Source organism: Harmonia axyridis, chromosome 3, assembly GCF_914767665.1.
Source record: "Harmonia axyridis chromosome 3, icHarAxyr1.1, whole genome shotgun sequence".
Taxonomy (NCBI): domain Eukaryota; kingdom Metazoa; phylum Arthropoda; class Insecta; order Coleoptera; family Coccinellidae; genus Harmonia; species Harmonia axyridis.
The window spans coordinates 31,558,065-31,579,622 of NC_059503.1; the positions used below are offsets into that span (position 1 = coordinate 31,558,065).

General features: G+C 32.0%; 5 protein-coding genes and 1 long non-coding RNA gene across 7 annotated transcripts; 2 read left to right on the plus strand and 4 right to left on the minus strand.

Annotated features, from left to right (window-relative positions):
* The first annotated feature begins 563 nt into the window (after positions 1–563).
* Positions 564–1,350, plus strand: LOC123674676 (enhancer of rudimentary homolog). The gene is made up of 3 exons (XM_045609643.1): positions 564–724; positions 805–990; positions 1,080–1,350. Exons 1-3 carry the CDS (start codon positions 722–724, stop codon positions 1,206–1,208), a joined length of 318 nt encoding a protein of 105 aa, XP_045465599.1. The 5' UTR covers positions 564–721; the 3' UTR covers positions 1,209–1,350.
* On the minus strand, positions 1,346–2,360 carry LOC123674675 (NADH-cytochrome b5 reductase-like). The gene is made up of 2 exons (XM_045609642.1): positions 2,102–2,360; positions 1,346–2,038 (listed from the first exon to the last, which is right to left on the minus strand). The coding sequence occupies exons 1-2, from the start codon at positions 2,279–2,281 to the stop codon at positions 1,379–1,381; spliced, it is 840 nt and encodes a 279-aa protein (XP_045465598.1). The 5' UTR covers positions 2,282–2,360; the 3' UTR covers positions 1,346–1,378.
* A 9,000-nt stretch (positions 2,361–11,360) lies between these two features.
* On the minus strand, positions 11,361–12,932 carry LOC123674679 (BLOC-1-related complex subunit 5). Its single transcript, XM_045609647.1, has 3 exons — positions 12,574–12,932; positions 12,173–12,522; positions 11,361–12,122 (listed from the first exon to the last, which is right to left on the minus strand). The coding sequence occupies exons 1-3, from the start codon at positions 12,812–12,814 to the stop codon at positions 11,907–11,909; spliced, it is 807 nt and encodes a 268-aa protein (XP_045465603.1). The 5' UTR covers positions 12,815–12,932; the 3' UTR covers positions 11,361–11,906.
* Positions 12,933–13,619: 687 nt separating this feature from the next.
* On the minus strand, positions 13,620–15,436 carry LOC123674678 (malate dehydrogenase, mitochondrial). 2 transcript variants are annotated; one of them, XM_045609645.1, is made up of 3 exons: positions 15,278–15,436; positions 14,174–14,815; positions 13,620–14,047 (listed from the first exon to the last, which is right to left on the minus strand). In XM_045609645.1, exons 1-3 carry the CDS (start codon positions 15,419–15,421, stop codon positions 13,742–13,744), a joined length of 1,092 nt encoding a protein of 363 aa, XP_045465601.1. In that variant the 5' UTR covers positions 15,422–15,436; the 3' UTR covers positions 13,620–13,741. The 2 variants fall into 2 exon arrangements, with proteins under 2 accessions (XP_045465601.1, XP_045465602.1); XM_045609646.1 differs by lacking the exon at positions 15,278–15,436 and adding an exon at positions 15,048–15,209.
* Positions 15,437–15,537: 101 nt separating this feature from the next.
* Positions 15,538–17,499, plus strand: LOC123674677 (zinc finger protein 675-like). The gene is made up of 2 exons (XM_045609644.1): positions 15,538–16,452; positions 17,066–17,499. Exons 1-2 carry the CDS (start codon positions 15,657–15,659, stop codon positions 17,455–17,457), a joined length of 1,188 nt encoding a protein of 395 aa, XP_045465600.1. The 5' UTR covers positions 15,538–15,656; the 3' UTR covers positions 17,458–17,499.
* On the minus strand, positions 17,491–18,429 carry LOC123674680. Its single transcript, XR_006746689.1, has 2 exons — positions 18,275–18,429; positions 17,491–18,222 (listed from the first exon to the last, which is right to left on the minus strand). It is a non-coding gene; the product is annotated as an uncharacterized LOC123674680 (long non-coding RNA).
* Between the last annotated feature and the right edge of the window lie 3,129 nt (positions 18,430–21,558).

The window sequence follows — 21,558 nt, forward strand, 5'->3', positions numbered from 1 at the left end:
TGAAATCTAGAAATAATTATAAAAGAAAGAAATAGAGCGACCATTCAAAGAAATATTAGAATTTTGCCCATCCATTTATTATTTTTTTCTTATTCCCGGTTCAAGTAAAGGCTGCGCCCACTAAACATTCGTTTTCTTGTGTAGGGAAGATTGTAAACAGAAGATTTTTATGATTATTGGTGATCTGTGTTGCTAATGCGACTTCACTGAAAAATCCGAATTCTATGTCAAAAAATCCGCGCCATCCAAAAAAAATTCGAACAAAATCGGCTAGTTCATAGAACCTTAAATTATTTTAAAAAAATCAAACAAAATTGGATATTAGTTCAATGGTTCAACTATATATTTAGTGTTCTGTTTCGAAAAAAATCCGCTAGTTCATAGAACCTTAAATTATTTAAAAAAAATCAAACAAAATTGGATATTAGTTCAATGGTTCAACTATATATTTAGTGTTCTGTGGGTTCAACCATATACTCTATTCTGTGAAAATTTTTGACATTGAATCACAGATACGGATGCTATGCTATCGTCTATGATGCTATCCGTAATCTGTGCTAGCATAGACCTAATATCCATTATTATGTCTATGGTGCTAGTGGCGCTAGTGCCTAGTGTGCTAAAAAAGGAAAACCATTGAATTTAATTTCTTTCATGTTGATGTCGAATAATTCGACACGAATAATAAATTTTGATAAATTGTTGAAGTAATAAACATAAGATGGTAATTCCCGGAATATTACTCGCAATTGATATTTAAAAATATTGAATATAACAGAGATATCTGAAAAATGTTTATTTCAGGCTCACACAATTCTACTTGTTCAACCTGATATAAATCCTGAAACTAGGACTTATTCCGATTACGAATCGGTTAATGAATGCATGGAAGGCGTTTGTAAAATATATGAAGAACATTTGAAGAAGAGAAACCCTAACACACCAACCATCACATACGACATATCTCAATTGTTTGATTTTGTTGATCAGGTTAGAATATTTATGCCTCCTTGTTAATGAATACGTTTTTTTTTAATGCATAGTTCTAGAGCTTGAATGAGTATATCTTTATATTGCAGCTATCTGACCTGAGTTGTCTAGTTTATCAAAAATCAACCAATACATATGCACCTTATAATAAAGATTGGATTAAGGAAAAAATCTATATATTGCTTCGACAAGCTGCTGGTCATTCGAATGGGAGGTAAATATTCATCAAAAGTACGTTCAACTACGAATATTCATTAATGTTTTCTAGATATGAATTGACATTTATTTATTTAAGAATTATTCTTTTTGTTTTAAAATGACTGTTGATTTCATTTGTAATAAATAATTCAATAAATATAATTAAATTTTTTATTGCACCAAAGACATTTCAATCAAATTTAAAAATATTGTTATCTTTAATGCCATAGCCTTGAAGATAACAGTTGATACAATTTTCAAATTCTTCAGAACCACAAATTATTACCTGCAAATCTTTTTTGTTCTTATTCATGATAAATGCATTTAAATCTTCACTCTTTAACTTTCTTTCATGAATAATTTCTTCATATTTGTTCCATATATTGGAAGAGGATTTTAAAAACACTTCATAATTGAAATTCCAATGGGCTTTGAGAACATAAAGCTCATTTCTCAGAAAAATATCATCAAAACTTCTACAACAAAAAAATAGATGTAAAAATGTTTCACAAGAATCATTATTTAACATCTCCTTTAAAATTGAATATATTGGAGCAATTCCTGTTCCTTGGGCTATAAAAAGGATGTTTTTCATTGAATAATTGATATTGAAATTACAATATGGTCCCCTCCATAAAGTTTCATCACCAATTTGCAAATTATGGAGGTAAGAACACATTTTACCATTATTATACATTCGAACCAATATTGTGAAGGATCTTTTGCTGTTTTCTCCATAAGGAATTGGGGTATAAGCTTTTGTGAACTCAACTCCTGAACTTAAATCGTAGCCTTTTAACAAGAAATGTTGACCAGGTTTATATTTCAATTGCTTTTCACATTCATTATCCTTCAAAGAGCAATATTCAAACTTAAATATATATGAAGTTAATGTATGTTTCTCCTTACAGACCAGTTTGAAAACAGAATAAGAAGAAGGAAATATGCAATTTTTTCTATTGCAATAAATTTCATCCTGATGTTCAAATTTTGTCACATATTTTTTTAGTTGTTCCTCATATACATCGAAAATGCAAGGATTGCATCCTGAATTACAACAGTCTGAAACTTGAGGTTCAATTGGGGGTTCCATAGCATAATATCATATTTCACATATAAGTAATTCAAAAGGGAATTATTGGGTTATTGCAAACCATAGAAATATAATTCTATTCACAGAATAGAGAGGGAGAGTGTCGCTTCTGTAATACCTCTCTATTCTGTGGCAGAACGGCAGAACCCACATACAGTAGTAACCACAGAATACGAAATATATAAGAAGTGCTAACGCCGTGTTAAATCAAGGCAACAATATGGCCGATATTTTGTCCGCCATCATGTAGTGTAATATGGCGGGAAAATTTGAATATGAAGGTATGACAATTCATTGAAATTGTTGGAATATTATTAGTATTTATTTTAGGTTATGTTGTTATAATTTCGAATTAAAACAGAAAAATATCATTGAAAAGTTTTATTTATCAAAGGAAAATTACATATTTGCTTAAAATAATAATTATTTATAAAAATCAATACATAATATACATTATTTTATTTACACTATACCTGACTGAAAAAAAATATATCTTTTTATACCTACTTCATAAAATTCTATCTGATGAACAACTGAATTGATATATTTCTGAAGCAATATTAAAATTTCTACACATACATGAAAGATAAAAAATCTTCGGTTCGATTAATCTATCTTCCTACATTTCGTGATTCACTTTAATTGGAATAAATTAATATTAGAAATTTACATATGAATAAGATAACACTATACATAAATATACATTCTTTCTTAATAAATATAATATATATTTTTCAAAATAATCTATATATTTGGGTATAACAAATTTATATATTTTTGTATTTTAAAAATAATAGATTGTCTGACACAGTTACTCAAAACTTGTGTTAATTTGCTTTTGGCTTTTTCATCACTGATTCAAAATAATACCATTTGCTTCAATGAGTAATTGTCATTGTATATATACTAAGTTATGAAAATCCACTTCAAAAATACTTGAGAAATAAATAAAATTATTGATTGAATCACAAGATACATTGAATGCAGAGAGTAAAATTTCATAACTTATAATACATTGGAATATATGTATACACATACATATATTCATACATAAATTAACAACAATTCTAACAAAATAAAAAACATTGATTCATAAATAAATTAATAAAAATTCTAACAAAATAAAAAACATTGATTCATTAATAAATTAAAAAAAATTCCAACAAAATAAATAGACTTTCTATATTAATTATCACAGGTCTTCTTTGGTGCTCATTTGGAGGTTGTTGATGGTGGAGATATGAAACAAAAAATAATTATGAATATGTAGTTGAAGAGCAATTCATTTTCATTTTTTTCGGAGGTTTACTCTCTGAAAAAATCTTTTGTTTTCGGAAATGCCCTGAACTTAATGTTTTAGAGCTATTTCGATCTTTTGTATACTTGTATAAAAGTAATCTTAGAGTCAATTTTAAAATTTGTTCACTTACATCCTTATGTTCATAACAAAAAATGAATTTTTGTAGATGTTCTTTAAATTCATTCATAAAAATATCCTCTAAGCCGATTTTATGTTCATTTGTTTCAAGGAATTTGTAAAGTTTGTTATGAACTAAGTCCAATAATTGAACAAATTTCTTACTGGCATAATTGAGTCTGGTATTTTCATTATGCTCGAATTCTTTGAAGGAAACAAATAAATGCCAATTCTCAACTTTTTCAGAATAAACACCTTGGTAACAATTAATGCATTCTGGCAATTTTAATTTCTTCAATATGTAACCAGCAACATAAGGAGTGGCCAAATTATTTATTTCTGAATAGATTTCTTCTATATCGTTAAATACCGCACTGCTAGTTCCTTCTATACTTTCTTCTGAATTTTGATTTTTTCTATTTACATGCTTTTCTAAAAAGTTTCCAAAATTACCCAAACTTCTGCAATAATCTTCTTCGCAATTGCTCGATTTACTAACAGGAGAACTCAAATTATTCATCATTAATGATTTTAATGCTGCCACAAACTGAATACAGGTGGGATTGGTATTACATATACCATGTTGTCTAATTTGACCAAAAAAATTTTCCAATGGATCTTGATTTAAATTTCTCATATTTAAAAATTTTAATCCCTCCAATTTCAAATGTTGCCAAAGTAACATTGCCGCTTGAATACTTATCTGCCAACCCTCTACGAATTTATAATTGTTTTTTAATTTAGCGTTCTTGTCAAAAATCTTCCAATTACGAATCTTTGGCAACAGGTCCGACCACAATTTTAAGTGAGGAGAATTATCTGATAACGCAGTGCGATATAACTTGCCATCATTATTACCAAGTTGAGAACTATTGAATGAATCAAATAAATTATCCATCAAATGACAAAATTCGGCTGTATCTAAAGATTCATACTCTAATTCCCCAGATGCCTGAAATGTTTCAATGGCTGCGGCCACTGAGTGGCTTAGTTGTTGTGCTGCCACTTTTACCTTCATTTTCAGATAGTTATCCTTGAAATTAAAATAAGATTCTTTAATTTTGTTCAGGCATTTATAAGTTCTCTTCGAATTGTCTGCATGGAAAGCTTGCTCTATATGATCCATAGTAGCAAACTTTCCTGTCTCAAATTCTATTTTTGAACTGATCAAAGCATTTCTCGTACATTTTAGAAGATGGGGAATGTCAAATATGGTCACAATCGGTTCCTTATTAATCACAAATTGGTGGTTATTGGGTGTGTCTCCTGGAAACTCTCTTGTGAGTGCAGCGATTGCTGTCCTGTTTGTACTACCTTGGTCACAAATTGTTGCACAAACTTTAATACCCACCAATTGCAATTCCCTGATAATTTGAATAATTAGTTCTTTCAAATTATCAGTTTTAACTGAATCCTTTGTGAAGTAATAAGCAATAGGCATCTTGTAACTTTTCCTGATACCCCGTATCATAAATACAAGAGCATGATTTGCAGGGGCAGATGTTCGCCCTAATGTGCCCAAATCCTGAAAACCTGATATTCTTTGATGACAAGGTTCATAGAAAAACCCTGCACTCAAAGATATCTCATCAAATATAAGAGCACAATATCTATCAATATTGTCCATTTCTTGAATTTCAAGTTTCAAATGTTCTAAAACAGGTTTCAGAAGTCCACAATGAAAAGGAATTGATGCCAAAACTGTTTTCAAAACTCTAGGTGATGGCAATTGAAAAAATGATCTCAAATACTTATATAATTTTGGACTTCTCTTGAAAATTGATAAAGAAAATGCTTTATCCTTTATTGTCCACCTTCGATGGGTAGGAGATTTATTAATATTTCTCAATTGTGCATTGATAAAATTTGCAGTTACTTCGTTCAAATTATTTTCAATTAACTCAAATCTGCCATCATCATACATATTTCTCAATGCATTCAACTGACTACGTGTATTTCTTAATGATGACTTAAGTTTAGATAGTTTTGAAGAAACATTCCTATGAATTTTATACATTGCTGCTTGATCAGCTGATATACCTGATTTGGGAAGATTTGATTTCAGCTTATATCCTGATTCATTCTCATCTGAGCATGAATTACCATTAATACCTGTTTTAGAACAAGATGGACTCTCAGTAATATTTGACATCAGGATATCAGGTAAAGACTCAGAGATTTCTTGATAGTCTGGATCACATAGGTTATTATTGTTGGAATCCTTAATATTTTCTATGAGAGATGAATTATTCAAAAAATTTCTGGAGCTATTTTCTACAAGGAAAGAATCATTTAAAGAAGTTCTGGAGATATAAGAATGATCATGATGAATTTGATACGAAAGTTTGAAATCATGTAGATGGTTATTGTTGGAATCGTCTACATTTTCTATACAAGAAGAAATATTTAAAGAAGTTCTGGAATTATAGGGCTGATCATGATGAATTTGAAATTTTATTGAAGGTCGAGGAACAGAATTGAACTTTAATCTAACTGGATTTGAAGGATTATTATAATCACAAGAAAGGAAATGATCTTCACACACATGAAAATTTGAACAGTTTATGGATGGGTTAATTAAACAGGCTTTCTTCCAGGATAATAACCTAACAGGGTTTTTAGGAAAATTGAAAAATCTTATTTTATTTTTAGCAGAATTGCGGGAAGAGAAATTAAGGCAAGATGGATATTTGCAACTGAATTTAACTTCATATTTCTTATCAACAGATTTCCCAGTGATTCCAGACATATTAGTACAATTAAATACAATTTGAGGAAAATACCAGACTAATTATGATCTAAATTGAATTTCTGATGGATTACCTGACCTTATCTTATTTACCTGAAACCTAAAATACAATTTAAAATGAACAATACAAACTACATTCTCCACCACACGAAAATAATTGGATGTTTAGGTTATAAAACTTGTAAATATGATTATTCTAAAAGTCGACCGCTGATTGGCTTATTATGAGAATAAAATTTTTACATCGTGATATGTATGCATGATGTATACCGTGTAATTTGAGTGTATGTGACGTCACATCCGTTGCCAATGCTAGCACTAGCGGTTTCACCCCCCTGGTAGTAACACTTTTTTTTGTTCATTTGTCGGACTCGCGCATCCTCCTAGCGCAACTCAAAGAAATTGAATAAATTGAATTTACTCACCTTGTTCTGTTAATATGTTTACAAGTAAACTTTCGTTTGTTAATTTTGAATTTCTAAGGGCCAGTTGCACTATTTGCCTAAACATTGATTAAAAATTTAAATGTTGATTACTCTATGATTTCTCAAGAGAAATCAGAAATTAATCAATGTTTAGGCAAATGGTGCAACTGGCCCTAAGATTTCAATTGCTTATTGATTTATTCTGAATGATGAATAATTGTGTTTAATTGTCGAAACACCAGTATTAATTCAAAACTTAGTTTTTTCCAAATATCGGCTGATGTTGATAGGTGATTTATTTATTGTAGACTTTTCTTGTAATGTTTTAGTGATACCACAGTGAACTATTGAAATGATACTCTGTAGGCACTTGATAATGGTTAAGTAGGTAACATCATTTGAGACGAAACAATTTGGCTATGTTTAGCCTTCTCAGAACCTCGACAACATACATTTTTTGTTGTGGTATCGTAGATAACGTTGTGTTTTTCATATTTTCAGGTGCTTTTCAGGCAAATAATTTGGCTTTCCAAAATGGGGAGATCAAGTTAATCCTATTCTATTATTTTATTCAAAGTTATATATCGTGCAAATTTTAATTTATTCATAGAAAAAAAGCAGAAGAGAGTAAGATGCATAGAATACCTGGTGTGTTTACTGATTCGATATTGTTTCAGACTTTTTGAGACACACCTGTTGCTTTGGTGTTCTGCTACACCAGAGTTCTGTAAGGGGGCGCTCTTCAAAAATTTTCGAATTCCCACTATCTGCCAGGTGCCGTTTAAAAAGGAAATACTGATTTTAGACACTGCAAACATTCACAATAAATTACAATTCAGTTCATATCGAATTTTTACTCAAATGAATGGAATATAATGACAGACCATAGAATATAAATTATTATTGTTCTATACTCAAAGTTCACGACAAGAGCGTAGAAATGGGGGGATACTGGGGGTAATTACACGGTGTTCCTAAATTGGAGATACAAATGAAAATGACAGATTTCCGGATCATTTTAAGAAAAAAAGTCCTATAATATGAGTCCCCAAATATTTTGTTTTGAGATACATGTGTTAAAGTCTAAGTTTTTTTCTCGTATAACCTTCCCTTCACAAGATATTTAATTTGAATTTGCCATAGATATTCCAGTTTTCACCATGTGATATGCTAATTTTGAATGCAAATCTACAGGGTGATATTTTTTCTGGAAGGATGCCTGCTTCCTTCCTCCAAAACTATATTTTGGTGAATGGCTGTTAGTTTAGAAAAATGTAGAAAAAAACTCTGGTCCAGTACTACACTTTTTGGTTTGTTATAGTTTTGTCGTATCTGCTATCGATTTCGAGAAAAATCTCTAAAAATCCTCAGTAAAATCAAAATTATTATAAAGTATTACGGAAATATGGGGGGTTTATTTGTATCTTTATATTTTGAATGAAATCACTAAATTCCCAAATTAATAACTTCACTTTATTTTAACAACCTTTTACATTTTTCTTAATCACTCTTTTTTGACGACTGTGTCATTCTAACCACAGAATACTATAATATTTATCATAACTAAACAATGTCATATTCTTCTTCTTCTTAACTATTACATAATATTTATAACATAAAGATCCAGCTAGTAAGCTCTAATGAATGCATTAATTATAAGTTTTGGTATTTATTTACCCAATCTGTAGCGGAGATTGATAAATATTTGATAAACTGATTTAAGCATCACAAAAAGTACGACACACTAGAAACAACCTGTATATTGGAAGCAAAGCTTTTGTGTGTTCATATTCATGAAACTTTTTTTTTCTCAAAATTATCCTAGTAATTTCTCATTTTCCTTCGTAACTCTAATTTGAGAACGCCCAGTATAAGGTAAGAACAACCGAATTAGCAATAAAAAAATTATTTCGAGTAATTTGGTTCAAACTTCATTATCAAACTTCTTTTTTTAACATTACAGATATGAGTAAAAGTTGTCGTCAAAAATTTTTTTTCGATTATCCCCCCCAAGAAAAAAAAGATCTACGCCCTTGGTTCACAAGAGTCGAGAATTGAAAGAAATGTCAAATGTAAACGATGTATGCGCCATCTGAAAAAAACGCGATCCTTTGAAATCAAGTAGGTATAAATCTGAAAAATCTCCCGTTTATCTGAAAGTTTTACAGGTATATGTAGACACACCAGGGTGTTAGAGTTTAAAAAAAAATCAGATTTTCAATCAAAACTCTAACATTCATTGTTTAAATTTGTAGACTTAGATATCTCGTATTCAACACCATTAACTATACTTTCCTTTTAACAAGATTTTTCGAAAAACACGTGAGTTACATCCACCACTTTCAGTCATCGACTCTAGTATGGAAAATCACGTAACGGCCGTCAACCGTTCCTTTACCTCCCTTCACCACCAGATGGACTAATTGTCCTCTATAGGAGTCATAGACCTATAATAACGGTCTATGATAGGAGTTTGTCTATAGGCCGCTAGAAGGACTAATCGTCCTTCATACGCTAGTTCGTCTATTCACCGCTAGATGGACCAATTGTCCTCCATATTCTAGTTCATCTAGCTGCCGCTAGATGGTCTAATCGATTTGATTTGTTGTAGGCATGTTTAAAAAAGAGTTACACATGGTGAACTCTAACATGTAGGTATTAAAGTTTTGACTTTTGATGATGTAATGTTTCGAATTAGGAAAGTGTCTCCTGCCAAACTTATCCAGTGGTGTAGATGTAGGAGTGCGATGATCCTTTTCTTATTGATAACTACACTACTTTTTTTTTAAGAATTGTTTCATTCCTTAAATCAACAGAGCCTCATTGAAAAAAAGTTCTTTAACACGTTAAACGCCACAGCGGTCCCTAGGGACCGCTGATAGACTCAACTGTAGGGCTGCATCGGAATTTACTCTCTAATTGATTGTAGCCACTAGCCAGCGGTCCGCTCATTCTTCGGATTATTCTAGTGTAGAAGGACCGCTTGGCCCCCAGGAAGGTATAATATATAATGGTCTAAATTTGGTCTCAATATTAGATTTTATCGTGAGCAAATACTTTGCCCACAGAAAAATGTGAAAAATATAATTAAATATTGATTTTATTAAAAAAATAACACAAAATAAATTATTATTCTTATAAAATATCATTTTGGAAGAGATAAAGTATTTATTAAGTTCCTATTTGTGACTTGAATTAAAACAAGGCCAACAATAATGAAGCTGATCTTCGCAATCTTCACAGAAAGTGTTCACTTTTTTCACTTTATATTTTGGCAAATTATCTACTTTTTTGTTTGTATAGCAACCTCTGCAATATTTCCTGGTTTTATGGGACAGTCTATCTTTTTTCTTCAAAATATGTTCGGACTTCCTTTTCACACCTCTTGAGGTACTGGCTGTAGGTATTATCAATAGTTTTCGCTTCCACACCGAACAACATTTCTTCATATACTTTCTCACGAATGAGCATTGACCATTGAAGTACCAAATATTACTTCAATAGCGACTTTGCGATACCACTTCATCGTTTTTCTCATGGCAGAATTAAAAGATGCCATTTGATCAGAAATATCTATGTAGCTTTTTCCTTTATTATAGTCGATGATAGCCTTTGGCTTGTATTTTTTTTCTATGGGAGTATTTACCTCAACCATTGGATCAATATGTTTCGTTGATAAAAGAAGGCCGTCGCGTTTATCTCGCCATTTCATAACACATATTCCGTTAGCATTTTCCCTTCCAATTATCTCTCCAGGTTTCAATTTTTTTTGAGTAACATCTTTTGGGTTTCCTCGCCTATTTGATCTAAGGGTTCCTAAGATGTGTTTTTCTTTCTAATAATTTATTAGCTAGATCCAAGCTCGTATAATAGTTGTCCGTTATAGCTGTCCTCCCTTCGTCTAATAGACCTTCTGCAAGCGATAGCACTACATTTGTTGGAACAGAGGCTCCTGCATCTTGGTCCTTTCCACAATAAATTCTCATATTCCAAGTATATCCCCCTCCACTAAAAAGTTTGAATATGTTTATTCCATATGTGTCTTGAGGGGAATATATTATTTGAATACTAGACATCCTCTGAATGGCACAAGGGATTCATCAATGCAAAATGTGCTGCCTAGTGTGAAAACTTGCTGATACTTTTTCACAAGTTCATCAACAAATGGTTGGATCTTATACACTCTGTTTCCTGGTGGACACATCTCGTTATCGGTGAAATGCCAAAACTGTAGTAATAATTCCTTTTTCAGGAAGTTCCATTCGTTCTGCCAGCGGCATAATCTTTTTCACCCCATCTGAAGACATTTTCATAAATGCTTGTACTCTCAACCACTTAACGATCACTGAACTAAGACTCCGAATGAAAACTAAACAGCGGTATACACAGACAAGTGCCGCGCGGACCTCTCGGGCGGACCGCTCGCGTGGACCGATTGTGCTGGGCTATTCCATTTTTTCCGGGGGCCAGAGCGGTCCCATGGGACCGCTCATCCATTTTTTTGATAACATGTGATATTGAACTCTCAGGTAAAATCTGACAAGAGGGATAATTTCTGTAACACTAAGTAAACTCAAAATAGCGAAAAAAAATATTTTGTACCCCAAGAAAAAATATCGAAATTTTGATGGCGCTTAACGTGTTAAATATTTGCATAGAATGTACCATTTTTGAGATAATTGAGTACAAAGCAAATACTAACTACAAAAATTAATTTTTCAAACACCGATGCTTGCTAGAATATATGTTTATAGGAATTTTTCTTCATGAATAGATTTTCTTTTCGACACCAAAGTTATTGCACTAAAATCTGGACCATCCTGTATATTTTATACTATTTTTTTAATTAATTGAAAAAAAAATAAATATAGATCAATACAAATGAATAGATTAAAATGTTATGACCCATCCACACTGAACTATTATTATTTTTTAAAATACTTTCTATCACATAAAATAAGAATGGGATCAGAAGTTTCCACTCTAAAAAAAATTAAATTTCAAAAATCTTAATTAACAACTAGAAAGCCACACTCATCCAGTAGTCCATATGAAAGGCTCTAACCTATCATCTACATCTAGATGATTATTTAAAGTTTCCATTGATTCAAGAACTTGATTCAATAACATATGGCATTTGTTCAATTGAGAAGAAAGTTCTTGGATTTTGCTCAATTTTTCAGCATATTTTGCAAATAATTTCTGTTTTTCTGTTGCAGCATTGAATATTTTAGTTATTTCACCATCAGTCTGAAACATGAGTGTAAAAAATTGTTATTCAATAAATAACTGAAAAATACCTCTCTTATCCTATTACTGAGTGCATTTTGCTCTACTGCTACTAAATTAGCACAACCTGTTAAATGACTCTGGTATCGAGCACACAATCTAAGGAGAGGAGCTGGATCTAATCTTTCCAAAACTTCTGGGTCTCTAGCTGCTGGAAGATTCAAAGTTGCCCTCATAATTGGCAAGAACATAGGTACATTTTGCAATCTCTCAATATCAACATCTTTTTCAATATTAGGACTACCCTGTGCTGGGTTAACTAAAACTATATTATGTGGAATTCTTTTTGGTTGTTTTTGTGGTATTTTTCTTGGAGCCGATTTAGTTTTAAGAAGTTGCTTGTTTTGAAGCTTAGGAGAATCTGAAAACGTCATTATGAATATTTAATTCCTGCATTGGATTTATCACCAACCTCCTATTGGTCTATTAACAGTATAACTAATATAAGGTAAATCTACATCGCTACAAAGACTAGGCCCTGGGGAAGTTGATCTAGGTCTGCCCATTGCTCCATCAATATCAAATTCTGAAGATGATCCTCCAGGATTTGCTATGGTATGTTGCTTTCGTAAGTTGGAAAATTTGCCAGTATTAGAGTCTAAATCTCCCCTCTTAGTAGCAGAATTAGATTGTGAAGAATGTTCACTCCCCATGATTATTTCATAAAGAATCTTATTACAAAGGGATAAAAATCAAAAAACCCTCTAGATAAAGCATTGTTTTATTCAAGAAAAATAAAATCAATATTTAAATTAAACTAACCTAAAACTAAATATAACTGCATAGATAAGATTCTTCTTTATGAACCTTAGCCCATACAACGAAGAGAATCTAATGGCGAGCAACTTCGAGCATTTGCGGTAAATTTTTACTAATACTGATTGTTAAAAATATTTTTCTTTCAATAGAAATTATACAATCTCTCTTTCTTTTAGTTTTATCGGTATCATAATTGCATAAAAAACACCCTGTAACTTTGTGATATTCACTTTATAGAACTGCAGGTTCATACAAATTTGAATCAATGCATATTTTTGTGCTACAAAACCACCCACTTTCCCTATTCAAATTCCTGATGGGGTGGAAACCCTCTCCATGGGGTTGCTAGTAGAAACAATTGTATCCCAGATCATGTCCCTCTGTCATAAAAAATCAACCTGTCTGAGTGTTTTCACAAATTCTGATTCCTTGTTGAGTTGAGAATATATCTTTATGCATGGTGTAATTATTATTTTGAGGTTGGATATTTTATAAAACTCTACATGGTTTGATCCATTTTAAGATTTCCTTGTACTAGTATGTACACAATTATTCTCTCTCACTCTAATCTATCTATCTAGCTCGTTCGAAAACAGAAGTGTGCTTGTATTCTAAAATTATTTAAAAAAATACTGAAAACAGATGATACATTGGTGAGGATACTAAAGCAATAGCATGGATGTTAATTCAAAGAGAATATTTGTATGTATAAATTAAAATTTAATTTGTTATAAATAATTTACAAATGCTTCAAAGCATTCTTAAAAAAAAAAACAATCTGTTTCAATAGAAATTTGTGTTGGAACATTATTATAGATGACTTAGTGTTTGTTCACAAAGTCAACTCCTTTTTGAATGTTTTTCTTCAATTCTGGAATGGCTTCCTTCAATAAACCCTCCTCAAATGGCGATAATTTTCCAATTCCCAAGTTCTTTTCCAAACCATTCTTGCCCAACAAAAGAGGAGTTGAGAAGTATGAAGCTTCAGTAACATTGGATTCAACAAAACCACATTCGATAACATTATTTTCACCTTTTAATCCTCTAATGAGGGAAATTGTGAATCTTGCTCCAGCATATGCCATAGAAAGGGTAGCTGAACCAGCACCAGCTTTAGCTTTGACAACCTTAAAACAAAAATATAAAAATTATTAAAGAAAAATACATAATCACTCATAAACATTATATATGAAGTATATATATATATATATATATATATATATATATATATATATATATAATATAGTTCTTACCTCTGTACCAGCCTCTTGTATTCTTACAGTTAGGGGTTTCAATTGCTCTGGTGTAAAACTGACTGATGGAGTTGCCTGAGAAATTACAGGTATTATGGTAACACCAGAATGTCCACCAATTACAGGAATTTTTACTTCCAATGGGTTAAGTCCCTTAGCTTCAGCTACAAAAGTGTTAGCCCTAACAATATCCAAAGTAGTAACACCAAAAATTCTTTTAGGATCATGCACTCCTGCTTTTTTGAATACTTCAGCGGCAATAGGTACAGTACTATTTACTGGGTTTGAAATGATAGCTATAAGAGCCTTTGGAGCTACTTCAGCTGCTGCTTTAGCAAGATCCCTCACTATACTGGCATTTGTATTAAAAAGGTCATCTCTAGTCATTCCTGGTTTTCTTGGGACACCAGCTGGAATTACGATGACATCAGCTCCTTTGAAACATTCCTTAAGATTTTCAGGACCCATATATCCTTTAACCTTCGCAGGGGTTTCAATATGTGATAAATCAGCTGCTACTCCAGGTGTATGGACAATATCATAGAGGGATAACTCTGAGATCATGGGGCATTGTTTTAAAAGCAGAGACAAAGGTTGTCCGATTCCGCCGGATGCACCAGCAACAGCTACTTTCACATTGTTCTGTAAAGAAATTGAATTCAGAAATGCATTTTTTAACCCCAATTATCATTTTGGAAATTTTTGCATAGTTATCATTGATTTCTTGGTTGGATTATCTCAAATTTATGGCCATCATTATTAAAGGTATACCTTATTTATATATTCATTTCTTAGTAAAAATTTATGTAGATACGTTATGACCTCTTGACCCTAAGTCTTGCATGTTCTTATCCAAATGATTTTTAAATTTTACCTGACTAGATGTACTGAAGTTACGGCTTGCAGTCAATGAGTTTCTTAGTATTCTAGAGAACATTATTAAGTTTTATTTAATAAAAAATTTAAGATAAGTTTAACCTTAGAACGACCTTTCTTTCAAGAGGACACAAGACTCGATTAACCTTAAAAATAATTTTATTGACGTGTGATAACTGATAATCTTTTTCTTCATCGAAAATAATTTGGGAAGTTCATAATACTCACTGATGACGAGAAATTTTGGATACAATTGAAAGCACTATAATCATATTTATTCTCCACTTTTCCAATTTCATTTCTCAGACTACGTTCATATATTATTTTCCTTTTATTGAATTTGTATTTCAATTTACAACAATTGCATAGCATAAGTATTTTTTTATTTAATCAGGTGGACAGTGTGCTAGAGAAACAAAAATTTTGATTTTATTATTATATTAAATTTAGACAATGAAAAACTATATACAGAAATCAAAATTTCATTTAAATGTCAATTATTTTCATTTCATTCTATGAAAAAGGTAAACAAACAATAAAAATGTAATCAAAAATATTAACTTTTTTTGATACAAGCTTATATGAGAAACAATTTGAAGAATCGAGGATGTCCTGCAGATTATGCTTGAATAAAAACAATTCTCAACTAAAATCAATTTTAGAAAATGAGATAATAACTAAAGTAAAAGCTTGTATTTCTTTAGAAATAGAAGTAAACAATGATTTCCCAAGTAGTATATGTCTCTTATGTTTCAAAAAATTGGAGGATTTATGGTCCTTTAGGAATATGTGTTTGGAATCTGACAAAACACTCCGAGAATCTAAAACCAGTGAAGATAAATTCATTAAAGTTGAGAGTTATGATAATAATGCAGTTGAATGGGATTCTTCAGATGATGAGCCTTTAGAAGAGAAAATAGTTCATTTCAGTGAAGAAAATCACAATTTTAAATTTTCACTATCAGAAAATACTTATACATGTGAGATTTGTGAAAAAGTATTTGATGAAATCTTTGTTTACCTTGACCACCAAACTTCACATGATGGTGAAACAGTATTCAAGTGCGACAAATGTGATGCAACATTATCAAGTAGACAACAATTAGTGGAACATGAACAAGGACACTTGTATCCATGCCCCAAATGTTATAAACTCATGAAGAAATCAAGTATTAAATCACACCTAATAAGCCATACTGACAAATATAAATGTACAGACTGTCCACAAACTTGCAACTCAAGGCTTTCTTTAGAGCAGCATATTATTGCAGTTCATACAGATATTAAAGCTTTTGTTTGTGAAAATTGCGGCAAGAACTTCTCTACCTCTACCTCTTTGAAAACTCATTTATTATCTCATGCAGAAAAAAGGAAATATTCCTGCAGTTTGTGTGATTATAAAGGTAAAAGCATTGTAAATTTCACACAATGGTTTATTATTTCCTTCTAATCGATAAATATTGCAAATCCAAAGATTCAGCATATTCGGAATTGAACCTATTTTAAGCTAAGAACAGGGGCAGATCCAGGATTTCTTCCAGGGGGGGTGCACATTACCAAATTCACATGTAAATTGAAAAAAAGGGGGTTTTTTTCAACATACCTCAAAGGGGAAGGATGGGTCGCGCGCAACTTCCCCTCCCCCCTGGATAGGAAATATAAATTTTCCATAATTTGAGTCCTTGATTATTTGCCTTGAAAATTTATGGATCATTGATATTAGCTTGGAGGAGCAACTGACTTATAACAAATTTTATTCTAATAACCATCATAGTTTGTTGAAAAAGGTCTGGACAACACACAGATGGATTTTTTTTATTTCTATATATTCCAAATGTGAACTGAAAATTTTTGGTATTATATTTTTTCCCCCAAGCAATTCTAAAGGTTATTACTGAAAATAATAAACCCAAATGAAGTTGGCCATTTTTTTTAATGATCTGGTAAAAATTCATAGATTTATCCTTAAAGTAAAAATTTTTTTTTGAAAATATATGAATGAGTTTTTTTTTCCAGGTAGAACAGCTTCAGCAATATATATTCATATGGCTAAGCATGCCAATGATACATGCGTCTGCGAGTTTTGTTCAAAAGTTTTCAAGAGTAATAGAAACCTTTATGACCATCTTCGAAGAGTGCATAGTAAGGTTAAAAAGCATATTTGCTCTTATTGTGATAAGAGATTTGTTGACCATTATATGCTCAAAATTCATACTCGAACCCACACAGGTGTGAGGCCTTATCAGTGTGATAAATGTGAAAAAAGTTTTTTCAGATCTGACGCATTAAAAGAACATAAAGTCACTCATATTGAAAGAACAACTTTTCATTGTGAAAAGTGTTTCAAGCCATTTATGTCCAAGAGAGGTGTTACTAGGCATAATTGTCCTGCCACAAAAACAAATTGAAAATTCACTGTTACCTTTAGAATTAAACAGATATAACAAAAACTGTGATTTTATTCAGCATGCTACAGAATATTTCTAAATTTTTGGTTTTTCTTATTTTTAACCAAAATATTGGTTGAATGAACTGCATAGAAATAAGCATTGGACACATAAAATCCTAAGAGTGACCCATATATACAGGAATTAGGCCAAGTATGCCAATTTCTATTCCAATCTAAAGGTATGACTGCTGCTCCTAACCAAGCCCCAACTAATGTTGTTTTGAGTTGGAGCACAAACATATTAAAATAAGAATTAACAGGTGCCATTGTAATGATCCCAAGTAACTGAAATATATCATCAACTTCTATATATAAAACTACAGGAAGAATAGCTAACGACATTAATAGAACAGAAAGCATAAATGTTTCCTGGAATTTGTTAAATAATTGTGCTCCTAATAATACAATAACAATGTATATCAGGCTTAACATCTGTAAATTAAATGTAACAACTTTCCATACTCTTTCCAGTTTAGAAAATTTCTTCTGTTTTATTTTAGCATCTTGGTCTGAAATAGCTTTTTTGAAAAAGTAATATTTGGTTATTTCCAAGCCAGCAAGCACCGATACAATGGCGAAGTTTTCAAATTTAGCAAGTTTGAAATGATTATCCGTGAGATAAATAATAAATGATAATACTGGAAGATAAAATACTGTAAATAAGTTAAGTTTTGATACAATAGGGCTGTATCTATCTTTAGGAGCCAGTGTAAACATTTTAAACCTGAAAAGACAAAAATTCAGATGAACAATGAATACAGACTGGTAAGAACTACCTCTTAATTTAATTTTTTTTTTCCCTAATTATTGTTCTTCTCTATTATGAATGAATTGTTACAGATTTAAGATTTCCAATGTATGTTCATTTGAGCATCGTACATATTTGATATTTATCTTTATTATTTTAACCTCTAAACGGCTCTTATCAAATTAGGGATGTGTCGTTCACGAACGAACGAATCAAAAGACCCGGGTCTTCAGAACGAATGGTTCGATCGGGTCGTCTCTCTGAAAATGATTCGTTCGTTCGAACCGATACGAATGAGCCAAACTTTCACATTCAGTTCATTCAATCTGAGGATCTTTTAGGACCCAAAGATCCATAGAATGGTTCGTTATCCGAGCCTAGGAAGATGGGTTTCGGTTTGGACTGACCTTAAAGGAACATAATTATGGTAGTAATAAAATACATACATTCCGCAAATGAATCATCGGCTCGGCACTTGGCACCCGGTTTTGAATAAAGATGATAGATAATAAAAGAAACTGGGCTCTGTAATTGCACTCTCTTAGATGCACCAATTATTATTTCTTGAAAATGTTATGGTTTTAAATATTGTTCATTATTTTTTGGGAATTTTTTTAACTATATATTCAAACCTAACTTTGTAAAGTTGATCAAAATGAATATTTTTCGGGAACAAAATATATTAATTAGGGTTAATATCAGTTTGAGGGATTTCAGATCTTCTGTATTTATTTGGTTGGAATAGATACAGGTAATGATCATTAGGTAGTTTTCGTTAAAATTAATAATTCAAGACCTCGTGAATTTAGTGTTCTGTACAAAGTACATTCGTGATTTACTTCTACTTCTTCATTAGTCATTTAAATATTCCAAAATCATCAATTTGAACGAGGAATATATATCAGATTTTGAAATTTTTTCGAAAGGTCCATAATCATCTCATGAACCAGATATCAATTTAATATATTCTGCCATCTCAGTAACTTATAACTTTATGATAATGGATAATCTCCTTTATGTTTATGATTATGTCTCAAAAAAATCACAATCACAAATTCACGATCCGATTAAAAACATACCGACTAACAAATACAAGGCTGATATTAACTTAACATTCTTTACCAAGAAAAAAAAACAAAGAACGAAAGAACCAGATCTACGGATCTTTGAATCATGCGCAAATCGTACATGATTCGATCTGAGCTAGTGAGCTGAAAAGAACCATTGGGTCAATTGAACGGGTCTTTTGAACCGGGTCGTCTCAGCCATAGATCTGGTTCGACCCGGTTCGTCGAAATTGAACGAACCACACATCCCTATATCAAATAGAAAAATTGTTTATGTCAAAAAAATATGCAGTGTGCCTCTATGTCTCTAATTTGACTGACTTTCATAGACCGCAAATATCCCTCTTTTCTTTTCCAATGTGCTAGGCTACCCGCCATTTACACATGTAACTAGTACATAAGATGCATAGAATATTCTATGCATCTTACTAGTACACTATCAATATTCTGCAATCAGGTCTTGACTTCCATGCTATCTTCAATCTTGGGTGTTTTTTTTTCTTGGTTCACCAACACAGGGATTTGAGGAGAGGTATGTTCCAATCTGCCTTACATTTTTCCTAGATTTTGTATCTGTATTGTGGTCAATAGTCTCTGAAGTCCGCCTTAAGATTAAGAAAGGTTGGAACTCAATTTGGCGAGTTTCTTATGCTTTTTCATTTCCTTCGATGTTAGTGTAGCTTGATACCCAAATAAAATTAATTGAGAGACCCTTTCGGATAAGAATTATTGTAGACTCGATCGATCGGAGAGGGGTATGTAAGCGTTTCTAGCTGAGATAGCCCATTTTGAGATCTTTAGAGCGCTTTTTGAATCAGAAATGATGGCGCTGTTTTTGAAATTTCTTTTCTTGATCTCCCTTGTTGCCTCTAGTATTGCGGTCATTTCAGCTGAGCATAATGAAAAGCAATCTGGAAGTCTTTGTACGATCAAGATGTTGTTTGGACTGTAAATTCCTATGCCTGTTATATCATATTTTTTCGAGGCATCGGTGTCTAGCAGTATATGTAAGTCCACCATGTCCTCCGCAATGTGGCAGTGTCATCTGCATATCTTACGTTGTTTATTATTTCACCACTCCCTCTGTTCTGCAATATAAAGCCTCTTGTAATATGTTCCCTGAATAAAGGTTGAACAGCAGGAGTGACAGAACACATCCTTGTCTTACGCCGCTTTTTATTGGTATTTTCATTTGTAACGCTATCATCCAGCCTAACTACAGCTATTTGACTATGATACAAGTTTATCAACAGGCGCATATCGTAATAGTCTATACTATATGATTTAAGACATTGAAACAGTTTTGTATGTTTGACTTGATCGAATGCTTTCTCGAAGTTAATAACGTCAATTTTCTTCGACACTTTTGCTATCAAGGGGAAATGATATAGTTGCATGTATTTTTCCATTTATTTCTTGGGCTAGTTCTTGTGGTTTCAGGGTCCTTTAGTATATGTTGGTGTATTTTTGAGGTTTTCATTGGTAGTTTCCTCTTTTTGAATTTAACGTTCAGTGTTGAACATAGCAAGTTATGGTCAAAATACACGTCGGCTCTGAATATGTTTTCATTGACTTATTACAATCACGGAATCGTCGCTTGATCAAGATGAAGTCAATCTGATTTCCTTGGATGTTGTTCTGTGTATGGTTGCGTCCGGCCATCTTGTCTCGCATGCTTCTAGTATCTGCATTGCATTTCAATACTTCAAACTTGTATTTTATTACTCTCATTTTATTTACCAAAAATTTCATATACTCTTTCCACTTCATCCTGTCTGTCAGTTACCACACCGAGGTATCTTATTGACTCAGTTTCTGGTATTTTTACGTTTCCTATATTAATGGTCCTCACCACTGGAAATCTCGTAATATATTTTGAAAATGGTATATACTTAGTTTTGTCCAAGTTCAACCTAAGATAGTTGTAATCGAACCAACATTTTATCCTTAAAAAATCAGATTGCACTTCCTCCCTTAGGTCATCCCAAGACGCTGATGATACTGCACAACAGTATCATCCGCGAAGCTAATAATTCTGCCTCTGAATGGATGGTGTAGTATCTAGTGCATTCCCGAGAGGTAGCGTTGCTGGCTTTGCATCACTGTAGTGACGAGTAGTCTCGTTTTTGATTGGCTGCCGGTTTCTGAGCCTAAATATGGCGGCTTTTTGTTTACATTCTCCGTTTACCTGTTTTTGGCATGTATTCAAAATAAGAGGCCCATTTTATTAAGTTACTGTAGTATT

Bases quoted from the DNA above. Each gene is read 5' to 3' on its own strand.
- LOC123674679 (XM_045609647.1), bottom strand. From the start codon at position 12,814: ATGGGGAGTGAACATTCTTCACAATCTAATTCTGCTACTAAGAGGGGA. The intron at 12,523-12,573 runs GTTGGTGATAAA...TGACGTTTTCAG, and splicing joins TGTTAATAGACCAATAGGAG to ATTCTCCTAAGCTTCAAAAC. The intron at 12,123-12,172 runs GTATTTTTCAGT...CTCATGTTTCAG, and splicing joins TCAGTAATAGGATAAGAGAG to ACTGATGGTGAAATAACTAA.
- LOC123674675 (XM_045609642.1), bottom strand. From the start codon at position 2,281: ATGGAACCCCCAATTGAACCTCAAGTTTCAGACTGTTGTAATTCAGGA. The intron at 2,039-2,101 runs GTCTGTAAGGAG...TGCTCTTTGAAG, and splicing joins CTTATTCTGTTTTCAAACTG to GATAATGAATGTGAAAAGCA.
- LOC123674678 (XM_045609645.1), bottom strand. From the start codon at position 15,421: ATGCTATGCAATTGTTGTAAATTGAAATACAAATTCAATAAAAGGAAA. The intron at 14,816-15,277 runs GTGAGTATTATG...ATTTCTTTACAG, and splicing joins TCCAAAATTTCTCGTCATCA to AACAATGTGAAAGTAGCTGT. The intron at 14,048-14,173 runs GTAAGAACTATA...TTTTGTTTTAAG, and splicing joins TACAAGAGGCTGGTACAGAG to GTTGTCAAAGCTAAAGCTGG.
- LOC123674677 (XM_045609644.1), top strand. From the start codon at position 15,657: ATGTCCTGCAGATTATGCTTGAATAAAAACAATTCTCAACTAAAATCA. The intron at 16,453-17,065 runs GTAAAAGCATTG...TTTTTTTTCCAG, and splicing joins CAGTTTGTGTGATTATAAAG to GTAGAACAGCTTCAGCAATA.
- LOC123674676 (XM_045609643.1), top strand. The intron at 991-1,079 runs GTTAGAATATTT...TTTATATTGCAG, and splicing joins TGTTTGATTTTGTTGATCAG to CTATCTGACCTGAGTTGTCT.